We start from the raw sequence: 14463 nt of genomic DNA, 5'->3' as shown, positions 1-14463 counted from the left end.
AAAACCTACGAAGGATGTGCTGTTCTTGGGGTCTCATTTAAGCATGTACAATCCAAAAACGCATTTCTGGGCATGGGACACACTAAACAACTGGGACACATATTTTCTGAATGACAAGAGATGGGAGGCAATGGAAGGGAGTGCCCAGCACTGCAAAGTCCCCTCTGCTCCTTCCAGGAGCTGGTACTTACCCGAACAACCACCACTTGCACAGACACGTGCTCTGGCAGCCTGATGGGAGCTCGGAAATGCATGGCCAAAGCCACCAGAAGGTGAAGGATGGAAATCAAATTCTTGCCATGGATGGCTGCAGGGAACAAAGGAAATGAAGCCAGTGAAAGGATACTGAGGTGTTATTTTACATAAACAGCTCTGGGGGGAAAAGGCAGTGAAAAATGCTTTTGGTCAGCACAGTCTTTTTATCCTTCTTCCTCTTTTTCCCAAATCAGTAAAGCCTACAGTGCAACTTCACAGGTAGGAAAGCCTAGATTCAGCCCTTCCTTTAAGCCTAACTTACGAGTCCAAACCCTCTCTGATCATAGACAGGCCCAACCACTTGCTTTTCACTTGCCTGGAGGATACTGAGGAAAAGTGCTCTTAGTAGACTTCCCAAGTGACAACACACTTTCTGAGACAGAAAACATAGTAAGAGTCCTTACAGTCAACATTCCACTTGATTGTCCAGCCATGGGGTCGGAGTAAATCATGGACAGCTTCCAAGACCGTCTGCAACTTCTGCTTCTGACCAATTTCAGATTGTGTCACCTCTGCCACATTCAATTTACGGTCAGCCAATTTTTCTGCATTTGAAAAACAAACAAAATAAATAAATAAAAAGGACAGACAAAACCAGATTAAACTATGTGGAGATAATAAGCACAGACCACTGGAGTCCACCAGAACTTTTCTAAGAGAATCCTTTTCTTTGAGAGGAAAAATAGCTGAAAGTAAAACTTTCACCAAAGTGTGTCAGTTCCAATAAAAATGTGACAAAACTAATAAAGTCTGGCTGAACATGCTCATCAGTCAGGTGTCAAAATATGTAACAACTTTCAGCTAGACATCAAGCTAGCAGCAATGTTAATGATACCTCCCCATTTCTTTCACTGCAGAAAAGCATTCAGCACAACACAGCCTTCACTGCACAAGGAATCTGCACAGATGTAAAGGACATTTTTAAAGTTAGTTTAGGAAAATAAATGGGAACTATTTTGTGTGAACATTTACTTCAGCTTGATATGCTTTATTTCAGGTTAGCTGAAGGTATGAATTTAAGCTAAAGCACATTTTGCATCCTCAAACCCTCAAGATTCATATGACCCAGGATTAGCTAAGTGGAACTAATTTAAAAAGTAAGTTAGTACACTCTTGTAATGTTGTTGACACTGTCACATCATAGTTGATTGTTGCCAAAATGAAATAATGCAGGAAAATGTGTAAAATTCCATCATTAAAATTTCAGTTCTGTTTACATAATATAGTTATTTGTGGCCAAAGTCATAGACAACTCATTCTTCTCTTCCTCTGTTGTTGTGGCCCGCACAAAAGAGACAGGAGCTAAAATTCTCTAAAAAAAGAAAAAGCAGGGAGCTGAGGAAGGTGGGGTAGTGTCCTCCAGCCATCAGAGCAATGGGAACAGCTCACCTCTGTTCTCTCTCCACACCCATGAATTAAGTGGCCAAACTCACTGTGCTGATCTGTCTAGGAGGTCAGGACTGGTTGGCCATATTCCAGTTATATACCATTCCACTCTCTAAAGCAAAAAACATACTTCACTAAAAATGTTTTCACAAAATGAGGTTCTCAAGAATCTGAAGACTCTTTCAGAAATGTTTCAAAGTTGTCAAAATTCCTCTTATTCCAATAATGGATATATTTCTGCTCTCAAGTTCAAGAGTATGCTTCTTCTGGTTGTTTTATCTAGCTGAAGATTTTACTTTTTTTTTTAAGTGGTAGCAATATAAAAGTACTCTAGTAACCCAAAGAGAAGAGACTTGCATGTTACCGCTGAAGATCAACAGATCACGCGAACACAGGTCGAGCTGTGGTGAAGGAAAGAGCAGAGTTTATTTTTCCTCCCAGGATTTATAGGCTTCTGATCACGGCCAGGGATTAGATGGTCAGGATAACACTTTCTCACTGCACTGGCCATGAGAGATGCCCATCACAAGACGTGTAACAGAAAGAATGTACACATATCTATGTTTACATTTACTGTCCTGGGAAAGTCCTTAGAAAACTATGTTAGCAAGCTCAGAAGCTGAGTTTTCAGGGCGACAACTTGCAGGTTATCAACTAACAAATACTTTGAACATCTTGACTGTTTCTATCAATCTAAAGTAGGGAATTATTTTATCAAGATTATCAAAACAAGCAAATTAATTTTTCAGTCACATGTTAAGGCTCCTGCCTATTCTCAGCCTAGTTAGCAAACAAATTCATTTCCTTTCACACCAACATCATGTGTACCAGGCCATTCCAGCTTCTCTGAATGGCACTGGCTTGCACCTTGATAAAATCAACTAAAGAAGGAGCTCCACCTCCATCAGTCATCTCTTAATATCTTATTTCAAACTGCTCCAGCATAAGCCCAGTGACAAAGCTGTTGCTTTTCACCCTTTTATGTGGGGCCTGGCTATCAAGACAAAACACCTCTCACTCACAAGGAATGGTTAACTACTACTTGAAGTTTAATGACCATATCTTGTTAGTTTTTCCTGAAAGATGAAGGAAGGTGAAGGAAGAAACAAAGACACTACTGAAGAACAGCACAAGACTGGGGCTGAGTTGTGGTAGCTCCAGGCCAGGGGAGATGCTTTGGCTCTCCAGTCAGAGGCCCAAGACGAAGTAAACAAGTAAAAGTTGGTGCAGTTAAAAATCTCAGGCTGCAAGATGTCCAGGTCCATCTTTCCTCCTCTAAGATATGCTAAGTCTGACTGATCTACACAGAAATCATAGAACCATGTGGAGGGTTGGAAAAATCCTTTAAGATCACTGAGTTACAGGACTAATCCAGCACTGCCAAATCCACCACTAAATCACATCCCCAAGTGCAAGATCTGCATGATTTCTGAACACCTCCAGGGATGGTGACACGAACACCATCCTGGGTAGCCTGTACAAAGGCTTAACTGCCCTTTCAGCGCAAAAATTTTCTCACTATCCAACTGGAACCTCCCCTGGCACAGCTTGAGGCTGTTTCCTCTTGTCCTGTCCCTTGTTCCCTGGGAGCAGAGCCTGATCCCCCCCCTCCCCCAGCTGTCCCCTCCTGGCAGGGAGTTGTGCAGAGCCAGAAGGTTCCCCCTGAGCCTCCTTTTCTCCAGGCTGAGCCCCTTTCCCAGCTCCCTCAGCCCCTCCTGGTGCTCCAAACCCTTCCCCAGCTCCATCCCCTTCTCTGGACATGCTCCAGCTCCTCAGTGTCTTACATACACACATACTTAGGTACAACTAAGCACCTCCTAAACGTCTTCAGGCTTGAGGCTGCAGCTGTGGCTCCACAGGGAGTGTGAGCAAGCAGTGACACCTGAGACAGCTACAGTGAAACCCACTGCCAGCTGCAGAGGCACAGTTATGAAGAAAACTGGATTCAAGCAAATACTCCCCAGTTAAAATTACCTGTGTACAATACTGATCCATACCACATCTGGAGGCTCCCGGCTGCAGGCTAACCCAGAAGTGCTAAAAGTACTCGTTTCAATCCTCAAGTTATTATTTTTGAGGGGTTTTAACTACACACAAAGCTAATTAACTAATTTTAAAAACTTGTGGATGTTCATGAAAACACCTGTCATTTAAGGGGCCTGTGCAGAAAATCCAGTAACCGGTTGAACCAGCAGCACTAGGTCCTCCTGCCCCACTCTGACACACACACACACCCCACAGCCCAGGCCCACTCTTAAAAACACATCAGAAGTGAGCTGAGGGAAGTCTGGCTAAGAAAAAGTGTGGATTTACATGGTACTGGAGACCTCAAGCCTCTTTCTTTTATAAAAGCACCCCCATAAATCATTGCATTAACCTGAGTCTTCTCCACCATGCTTCCTGCATCAACACACACGTTGCAAAGATGGAAGGGGGCTGCAAAACCCCAAATTCTCAACTAAATGTCCCCTCATGTGTCATTCACACAGAAGAGCACATTTTGAGCACATGCCTCTTGCCATGCATTCTCTTTTTCTCCCCAAAAGTAATATTACCAGGATCTCAAAACAGCTCTTAGACCAAAAGCTTTCAAAAGTAAACTACACTGACAAAATTTTTGACCACACAGCTTCTGCTTGACACCATCAACATGAACCTCTTCACTCCTTTTCTACCCTATTATTTCAGCTACAGTTAGTCCCTGAAACAGATACCTAGGAATCATCTGATTTCTTCCCCTCTCAGCAGACAGGCTGAAGAGAACAGATGGAGAAGCTGAGGCAGTTTTCAGTGAAATCGACTGTTACCGCTGAAGATCAATTGATCACGCGGACACAGGTCGAGGTGTGGTGAAGGAAAGAGCAGAGTTTATTTTTCCTCCCAGGATTTATAGGCTTCTGACCACGGCCAGGGATTGGATGGTCAGGATAACACTTTCTCACTGCACTGGCCATGAGAGATGCCCATCACAAGACGTGTAACAGAAAGAATGTACACATATCTATGTTTACAGTTACTGTCCTGGGAAAGTCCTTAGAAAACTATGTTAGCAAGCTCAGAAGCTGAGTTTTCAGGGCGACAATCGACCATCTCCCTGAGATGCTGAGCTACTGCACAGTCTTCAGCTTTGGAAGAGGTTAATTTTAGGCTCCCCCAGTCAAGGGTCACCTTTCTCTTGTGTGGACTTACCCAGCAGCTTTTGCAGCACTTGCCCATCATAAAGGTCTTCTTCAAGCTGTTTGACAATGATTCTCTCCTCCACCAGCACATCATTAATCCAGTCAATGAGAACCTGCAAGCACAGGAAAAGGATGCAAGTGTCTAAACCCAACTGAACTACATTCCTTTCATTCAGGACAGTAATCAGGACTATAAAACAGATGAAGTATAAGCATGTCTATGTATTTCCAAGTTCCAGAGATGAGACCTGAATTTAAAAAAAAAAATAGAATAAAAGCATCTCATTGTCCCCTAGTGCTTTTATCTCGGGTCCTAACAACAGGAAAAAGCATTTTATCATCAGCTATTGCAGAATACAAAAGTCCAGAATTAAAATCTTGGTCGAATGGGTCTGATGATAATTTTACAATTTCGCCAGTTCCCATATGCTGACTACCATAACTACAAAAATCATTCAGTCACCTGTAAAACAGGAATGAGCATAAAGAATCTTGAAAAAAGAAAAAGAACTGAGCTAAATTTTCCAGGTGCCAAAGACAATTATTTCAGAACAGTTACAGAAAAACAAGCCTTCACTGTTTGAAGCTGGTAGTAGCATTCTCCTCCAAACTATTACTTGGAAAATTAAATCGTTTTTACAAAAATAACAGAGTTATGTGGGAAGAGACACAATGCTAATTCCTGCTACTTCCTTAGTTCTATAAGAGAAGAGTATCACCAATCACAGACATGACAAATCCATTAACCAGAGCCACCTAAAAACAATAAGCTTCATTTAAAGATTCTGTAATCTTTAATTTGCATCATGTAAAGCTGTGGATTCTTTAAATTCACTTTCTGCGAAATTCATATTTCTGCCTCTTCTTGGCAGTTGCAATGGCTAATAAAGTTCTGGGGTTTTAATATACAAGAAATCATGAAACAAAAGCAAATAAAATACATGCAGGCGTACAGAGGAAAACACCCACTTTGGGAATCCTAAGGAACACGAGCATTTGAATATGTTGGTCATGAGGACATTTAAGTATTCCACCTGGCTACGGATGTTCATTCAACCTAGAAACCTCAAATAAATTTGGCTAGGCTTACTGACCATGAAAAAGTTCACAATCCAAACATGAAATACTAATGCTTCATGTACATCAAATCCACAGCTTTAGTACTTCCAAAGCATGCTAAAATAGGCAGGGCTGAAAGTCAGCTCTAAAAATAGAGAAAGTATGTAAGTGGCAAGTTTTAGCTGAGTGATTTGGCAAGTGCCCAACCCATGGAAAACAAGGATCAGCATCAATGCTCACCTGTATAAATCACCTTTGCCCTCTAAGCTGTCCAGAGGGATTAAAACCTCAATAATAAAGATGACTCTTCAAAAGACCTGCCTTTGAAAATAAAGGTTTTCTGGTAAGTTAGTCACTATTCAATGTCAGCCACTTGTGTCAGAAGTGGTCTTCTCTCACACAGGTACAAGAGGGGAGGTGACTGAGGACATATGGATACACAAGGATGAGCTCTGCAGCAGCAGCATCACCACCATCCCATTGCTCCCCTGTGACAAGTCAGCAAAGGATTACCACAGCTGGAAGCCAATGAGAAGCACAATACTATCTTTCACCTCAAAAACTTCACCAGTTATACAGAAAAATCAGTCCTAGATAACAAGACATCATCCAGAAAGAGATTTTCAAAGGTGACTGCCTCATTCCATAATTATACAAACTTGAAACACATAGACATCCATTAAAAAAATCAACTTAAGAGATCAAAATCATGAAAGTTTTAGGTCTTCTGTGAGATTTACAGAACAGACTTTCAAAAATTATCTGAATCTCAGCAGAAGATATTTAAAAACCAGATTCCATTACAGTCACTATAAGAAGAGGTTGGATTTCAAGAAGTCCTCAAAAGTTTTGTTACAGGAAGACTCAGGATGCTAAACTATTTGAAACCACTAGTAAACATTTTATTTTGTTTGTTCTGTGCTGAATGGTATTGAAGTCAGAATTTAGAAAATGCCGAGGAATTAGAAATAAAAGAAAAAATGTAAGATCCAACATCCCATTTCCAAGAGTGGAGATACACAAGAATCAAAGTACAGGGTCTTAAAAAAGGAAAATTCTTACACTATGTGCTAATTAAATGTTTCACAAAAATTTAGCACTGAAAAATTTTAGGTAAAAGCATACAAAAAAGACAAAAATTAAACAGATCTTGCCATAATTATTTTATTATTTTAATAGTTTAGTACCTAAACAAAGGAAAAATATCCCAAAGAACATTCTAACTTCTCTACTATTCAGACTACAATTCCAGCTCCACTAGAAAAAATTAATTTGCAAAGGAAAAAAAATTCCAGGTTGTTTTTTTCAACAGCTGTTGAAGACTGGAAAGAACTGTAGTGAAAAAAAAAATCCCAAGCCTTTCTTGATTATGTCTTAATTAGAAACATGGAAAAAAATTTCAGCACAGATTTTCTTTTTTTTTTTTAACTTTTACAGAGGAAACACCACATTGCCTATTGAAACAACGAACGTGCAGAAATATTTTCTGACTCTGCTCATGGAAAGTAAGCTCTCTCCAGTTCTTTGTGACTTCTCCTTCATAAAAATGCAGAAGCAGGAAATATTCAATAACCTGAATGTCTCAAAATTTTAGCAGCCTGACACAGGCACGTTGGTGCTTAGCAGGAAACAGACAAGAGCTTTTTTGTTTTTTCTTTTTTTGTAAGAAAAGATGCTTAATCTCAACATGTTTGATCTCCCGCTCCTCTACCCATTTCTTCCTTCCTGTGCCTGCACTTCATACAGCTGCAGCTCAATATTAAATTTTGGGCTCATGAAAAGCTGCTTTTCTATAGCCTTCCATAATGTTTGGAACTAGTAGTGGGGTTTTAAAAATTCAATATGATATTCTGACATCCTCACAACCATGGCTGACATTTCAGGCATATCTGCACTCATCTAAGGCACTTTTGAACTGGGCCAAATGCTCAGACACATGCACTTCTAGCTGTAAAAATTCAGAGTTCAAGGGCATAAGAACCCCACAGTCGTCGCTGTACAGCAGTGGAAAAAATGCCGAACAACACAAAGTACATGAACACATCTGGCACAATGGGAAAACAGGAAGCCCAACCACGAAAAACAGCACAAAAAGAAAACCCTGGCTTCAATAACCCACTTCCCCTCAGCTTCTGGGGGAATTAGGAAGCAGAGATAAAAGGTATAATACTGGCTTCAGAGCTGAGCATGAAAATTAATAGCAAAAATTCATATTCAGGCCTCGTGGCTAAGCACAAAGCACTGGCATCCTGTAACCAAGGGGAAGGCTTCTTGTTGCCAAAAGCAGATACAGAGCATTTAGGGAGCTCAGTTTCATCTGTTCACATGTGACAAACCACATGTCAAAGGACAGTGGCTTCATTTTGGTTTTCTCTTCACTTCAGTAAATCTAAAAAAGCCATAAAACCAGACATGGGAAAAGTCGGTATCTTCCAGGACAGTGAATGTTTTACTACAAATGAGAATGTTTACTCTTTTCACGCAGTGTCTAGATCTGTATAAAATCTAGATGAGTCTTTTAAAGGCCAGAAGTTATTGCAGTTATAAGCCAATCTGACAGACGGCTTTGAAGGGAAGAAAGCCACCTTACAACTGTGGCTTGCTCCCTGTGGTCACGGCACTCTCAGACAGGACGCAATTCTTGCAAGCTGATGTCCTAAAATTTTGCATTAAATTAGCAGAAGCTCTTTTTCATATTTTTCCTACTGAAATACAGAAAATGAGCAAATATTGGACAATAAGTAAAAGAAGCTCACATATTTCAGACACTAGAAATAGAGTGTTTTGTGAATGCAATATTTATACACACATATAAATAAAGTCAGTAACTCATCTCTCTTTCCCTGATCTGAATTTTCAGCTTTAGGTCTCTTCAGCCATGTACCAAATTTTCATTGCACAAAGGGCAAATGAAGTGAGTTTTAAAAAGCTGCTGGCCAGAGAGAACTTTGCTGAACACTTCATACTGACAAATTGTGACTATTTTTAAAAAACTGTCCATGGTGATAACAAACAACACTTCCAGGCATACGTGCAAAAAGACTTAAAGTAGGTATTTTCACATCCCCAACTAAAAGCACCCTTCAACAAAGAGATTCTCTGTATCTTTTCTTTACTAAGAGAGAGGAACAAGGCTTTTTGTTGTGTTTTTCATCTGCTGGTCTCTGTATTACCACAATGCTGTACAGTCTGTTCCTCTAGAGTTACAAAGGCTCTGTCAAAATCACTTCCAAATGCCCAATCCATAATGCATAAAATTCCTATGGCATGAGGTTGGCAGAAATTAAACCAACATTTGGTGGAGACAAAGAGGTACTAAAGCAGTGTCAGCAGCAGATATCTCTGAGGCTTCTTTGCACTGAGATCCATTTACCTCACTGCATGTGACTGGCAGGACAGAAACACTCAGCATCAGTGATGGCAAACCACTGGCACATCTAACTCTGGTGCTGAAAGAGATCTGGGCTGGCCCCAGTGAAATTGAGTCCCACTGCCAGCTTTGGAAAGGCACGAAGGTCTGCTGCTGCTATTGGCACATTCCTCTCTGAGCAGAAAGACAGAGAAGGAACCACTTGGAACTATAAAAACCTCCATCCGTTCAAGTTCCCACTCCTCACTAGTCTGTGGAGAGCTTTCCTTTCAGGTTCTGTGGGGCAGACACTTTTCTGCTGGCTAGGTTTCTAAAGCACAGCAATTCTCATTCAGCACTGGGGCTTTGGAAAATGCTATTAACCACCAAAGAACAGAAAAATGAGGAATCATTTTTTCATTATCCAAACACTGTAGTATAAAATAAGTTTTGCCAGCATAATTCAAACCTCTCCCTGGCTTACAGAATCACACCAACACAGTGTGAACTCACATCCACGTCGCTGAATCCCTGTAAGAAATCTAACACTGCTGAGAGGTACGAAAGTTATTAGCCATTACCTAAATTACACAGGCACTCTACAGAACACATCTCTCCTTCGAGGATGATCCCAAGGAAACAACCTCCAGTTCCATGCAGCTCCCTGCACCAGGTGATCTGGTTCCACTGGGATCTCTCTCCTTGTGCAAGTGTGAACTGGCCTAGTGACCCTGAACCTGATTCTGCAATGCACTCGGACATTATCCTCAAGCACTGTTCAGGCCCTGGTTTTCATTCCTCCTGGAAATTTTCGTGGTTTTAATTTGAAAAAATAAAATATAATATAATTGCTGGACTACAGCATCTGGGAAGACTCAGTAACTTGTATTAAACTCAGCAGGAAAATTCACAATTTAAAAGCAATTGCAATCTCTGTATCAAGTCTCCTGAATCACAGAGTGCATCTGGTTCCTCCACTGCAGTGACTCTTGTTCAGATGACAATATCACTGCTCCAATGGCAGAGAAACCACATTACATCCTAAGAGGGTGTTGCAAGACCACTGCACCTTTGAGAGAATTAATGGATTTAGGTACTAACAAAGAAAGAAGGTGCAGTCACTTAATTTAAAACCATGGTGAACTAGAAAAACAGAAATTTAAGCACTGCTCCTTGCTAAAGTCAGTCTGATGTGGTTTTGTGATGCTTAACACATTGTTGCAGTGGTAATAACAGAACAGTGGGCTTGTTTTAAAGATGTACCAGGTGAGCAGTTTGCTGAGGCATTTGCTGAAGCAGTTTAATTTGGGGAAGCAGCCAGGGTGCATCAAGTTTCCAGCAGGGAATATGCCCAAGCTCAGCCTCCTCTCAGGAAATGGTATACACTATCCAAAGTTTTCACAGCCACACAGACATAGCTGAATTGTCATTTCCAACAAAAATTATTTTTACAATTATTTTAAAGAAATAAAGGGAAAGTGTAGCGAGAAGTGTAACACCAGCACAAATACCTTTTTGAAAGAGATCACACTTGTTCAGGCTCGCCATCCCTTCTCTTCATGCTCAAGCTTGTACTAGGTTAACCCCAACAAATTTCTGCATGGAAAAGGTTCTCCTAAACACGAGCCCTTCAAGAGCAAGTCCTCTGTAGTGCCAGGCAGGGACTATGGGCACTGCTGAGTTGGGAAGTCTCATTTATCATCAGCACATCTGGGCACACCTTATCAACACCTTGGGCAGGTGTGTCCAGTGACAAGACAGACTCAGAACTACCTGTCCCTGACACAGGTAAACAGAGGGCAGAACATAGAGTAAGAACAATCTCAGTTCCAACTTCCCCATGACACAAGAGGTCCCCTCCTTGTGCCCTAACATTTCAGTCCTACTGATGCTGTGCAAAGCTCCTTCCCAACTTTCCCAAACAGAAGGTACCTATATTTTATGTGGAGGGACTGCAGCCAGACTCAAGCCAAGCACTGATCCTTGCTGTAATAATCACAAGGACAGAAATGGACAATGGAGCTTTGCTCCATAACTCCACGAGCACCCTGACATTCAGCCTTTCCTTGCCCCCCTCACTGCTGCTTTTAGCCTTACCTTGCTGTTGACCTTCATCTCAGTTTCCACAGCTATACTCCAGTAACAAGTTGCCATTCCTCAACTGTGTTCTTTGGTGACCAGCTTGCAAATTACTCCAGTTCACTAGTTAAAGGTTTGAAGAAGGACAAAACATTGATTTCCTACCTTGATCAGTTCCTTGAACTTGGGGTCTTCTTTTGAGTTAGGATCGATCATCGTGCGTTCCTCATTCTCCTCTGTTCAAGTAAGAGAGGAAACTTTAGTGAGGTCCACTTCAGATGTGCACTGCTGAAACTGCCACAACTCCACACCATGAAGGGGCTTGTCAGCTGATTGAGAAATGGTAGTGCCTACTCATCCTCTTAGCCAGGGGATGTCAGATGATCCAAGTGTCAGGCAATTTTAGAGACACACAGAAAGATAGCACAGCCCCACTTCCCTAAACCAGGACTGTCTCCCCTGACCTTCCCCTGCCCCATGCAGAATGCTTCAGGAAAATCCCTGTCCTCATGTGGGGCACATTCATAATAACACACCAAAAACCTAGTGAGCTACTTTTTTCCTTCTCCTCAAGTTTGAATTTACTTTCTCATTGAAAACACCTGTCCCAGATTGCAGGATCTGGAAGAATATAGTGAGCTTAATGCACTACACCCAGTGCAGCTGCTGAGATTTGGGCTGAGAGTTTGTGCCTCCACCCTCTGGTTCCCCAAAATTTGGTCACACATGTTCTCCTGAGTGCAGGAACTACTCAACCTTTGATTAACCTTATGAAATAAAATTACCCCACTTTGTATCAGCTGTGCTAGTGCATGGGGAAAGAACATAAAATAGATTTCACAGGTGTCAAGTCTTCTATTTCTTCTGCTGATGAGTTGTGTGAGAAATGCTCTCTAATGACCAGAAGGCAGGCCATACGCAATCCTCTTTTCCTATTGATTTTTCAATTCTTTCTATCAGGACAACAAAGGAAGTGTTTTGGTATCACCTTTGGTCAGGCCATTGTCACACTGCTCAGTGAAACCTTTAAAAACATGCAGTGACCAGCCTACAGTGACTTCCCATTGCAGTGCCAGACCTCACAGCTGTCACATGGGAAACATGACACACCCTGGACACGAGACTGACTACACAGTATTTAGTAACCAGCACCTAACTGGTCACCTTAGACCTCACCCACACATTTGGGGTCAGGGTTTTCCAGGGCTCATCATTTTTATTAAAAAAATAAGATTGTGCTACCTAAACACACTTGAAAAATTTCCACAAACCAGTGAAAGAAACAATAATTCTTTTGCTGCCTTTTTCCCTCCCCATTCCTTTACTTCCTCATTACTGCCTAGGGTGAGTCAGGCAGTCCATCATAGGAAGTGACACCCACTACACACCCAAAACGCTAACTCTGAACAAGACCCATAACAGAGCATGATTTACCCCAGAACTTGGTCAAACATTCACTGGTGATCATGTCTTTGCAGGACAGGCCTTCAGCAGAAGTCCTGCATCTTCTAATGACATACCCAGCTTTAGTGATATCCAGAAGAAATCACTGGAGACTCTCCTGGTCCAGACATATCAACATAAGAGCAACCAACACTTTGTCCACATCTTAGGAAAAAAGTACTTTGCCTTTCCTACTACTCACCTAATCAGAAAATCCAAATGACTAACAGTTTCTGGTTTTAATTTACTATTTTATTATTTGTTCTGCTGTTTGATTTACTGTTTTATAATTAGCTTGCTTCAACTAATTCCCTAGATTAAGAGACATATGGACAGGAAAAACAAAAGTGGTTTATTTCAACAAGTTTTAACATTTTTTGCTATTAAATTATGCTATTTCTCTTGCAGGGACTCAGAGTGAGGGAATGGGGATGGACATGGGAGAGTCCATAAACTACTTCACTCAGCACTGCTCTTCAAGCTCCATTTAGCCTTATTAATTTCTAGTCTACGAGTAACATGCAACCTTTTTCAATTGTCACTTCCAATCCTCTCAGTTCCAACTGGGCAGTCTACATTCAGCAGCGAAGCAATGATGTGGGGGTCAGAGTGGTCCCCTTCTGCACCACCTCTGCAGGACAAAACTTTACCTAATAGTGTGTCTTCTGGATGGATGTCCACAGTGCTTGGGTTCATTGGTGCATTGATGGCATTTTTACCTTCTTCTTGGAGGTCACTCACTGGATATAAGAAAAAAAAAACAGAAAGAGTGTAATAAATGCAAAGCTGGTGTATATTTAGGGGTTGGGGATGGTGTTCATAATAACAGGCAACATCTGGTAGATCCATTTCAGAACAGGACCAAAGTTTATGGAATGAAGAACTGCAGCCACAGTGGAAAATAAAATCAAAGTAACATCCTTTTATAGCTTCCCATTAAACAGAGCTACCACAGAAGTGGCTGGAAACTTTTAGCAGGAAACCCAATTCTGTGGTAAGAACAAGCTCAGAGTGCTTGTTTCTCCAGAAGGAAGGGGTGTGAGCTTTGCCTGCAGGATGGCCCCAACCTAGAGCAGGCATCAAACTGTAAAAACAAACCCTTTTTCTGACAGCATGACCACCACTCACTCCCACCCTTTCCAGCTGCAGAACATGCAGCTTGTTATTGTCCTTATTAAATCCTCAGAGAATCCCAGGGAGACCTACCAAATAAAGATGAAAATGTATTTAATTCAAATGCTGCCACTTCATAAAATAGATGTGCCATGATCTAGTGAACACAAATCTGAATTTTTTTACCTCAAGCTGTCCTAAACTTACAACTCTCATTGGAAAACTCAGTAAAGCAAACTTCATAAATAAAATGGAAGCTAAAATACTTCCCTGTATCCTACCATTAGGAAGGAAGTAAACTTGAGGACAAATACTGAACAGTTCTTCAGTATTTTCATGGAGCTTATCAGTAAGAAAAACATCAGCACTGCTGTAACACACTCTCCAAGGCTCATCTACCCTTAAACTCAGGTGACATTGAATACAAGGCATGAAACCACAAGAGCCCCATATTTTCAGTGATAATTCTGTGTAAGCATGAACTAAAATTACTTGTGGCAGCATTTGTGGTAGTCCAGTCTCCTTTGGGAGGGTCCCACAATCTTTTCAGGGGAAAGCAGGAACTTCTAAATAAATAGGGTTTGCTAGGCAAACTTTTCT

General features: G+C 41.3%; 1 protein-coding gene across 5 annotated transcripts in view; it reads right to left on the bottom strand.

The window, feature by feature from the left end:
* The window catches only part of PARVB (parvin beta), a 51707-nt gene that overhangs the window by 18665 nt on the left and 18579 nt on the right, over positions 1 to 14463 (bottom strand). For all 5 annotated transcript variants that reach the window (XM_005532888.3, XM_088055848.1, XM_014261418.2 and 2 more), the window contains 5 exons: positions 13401 to 13490; positions 11473 to 11543; positions 4831 to 4933; positions 660 to 800; positions 192 to 307 (listed from right to left, as the gene is read on the bottom strand). In XM_005532888.3, the coding sequence (XP_005532945.1) occupies positions 192 to 307; positions 660 to 800; positions 4831 to 4933; positions 11473 to 11543; positions 13401 to 13490 (521 nt within the window). The remainder of the gene's footprint in view (positions 1 to 191; positions 308 to 659; positions 801 to 4830; positions 4934 to 11472; positions 11544 to 13400; positions 13491 to 14463) is intronic.

The sequence above is a fragment of the Pseudopodoces humilis genome, chromosome 5, assembly GCF_049639895.1.
Source record: "Pseudopodoces humilis isolate 2021_Gansu_Grassland_sample_001 chromosome 5, ASM4963989v1, whole genome shotgun sequence".
NCBI classification, from domain to species: Eukaryota; Metazoa; Chordata; class Aves; order Passeriformes; family Paridae; genus Pseudopodoces; species Pseudopodoces humilis.
Note: the sequence above shows the minus strand (reverse complement) of the source record. Positions and strands in the feature narration are given on the sequence as shown.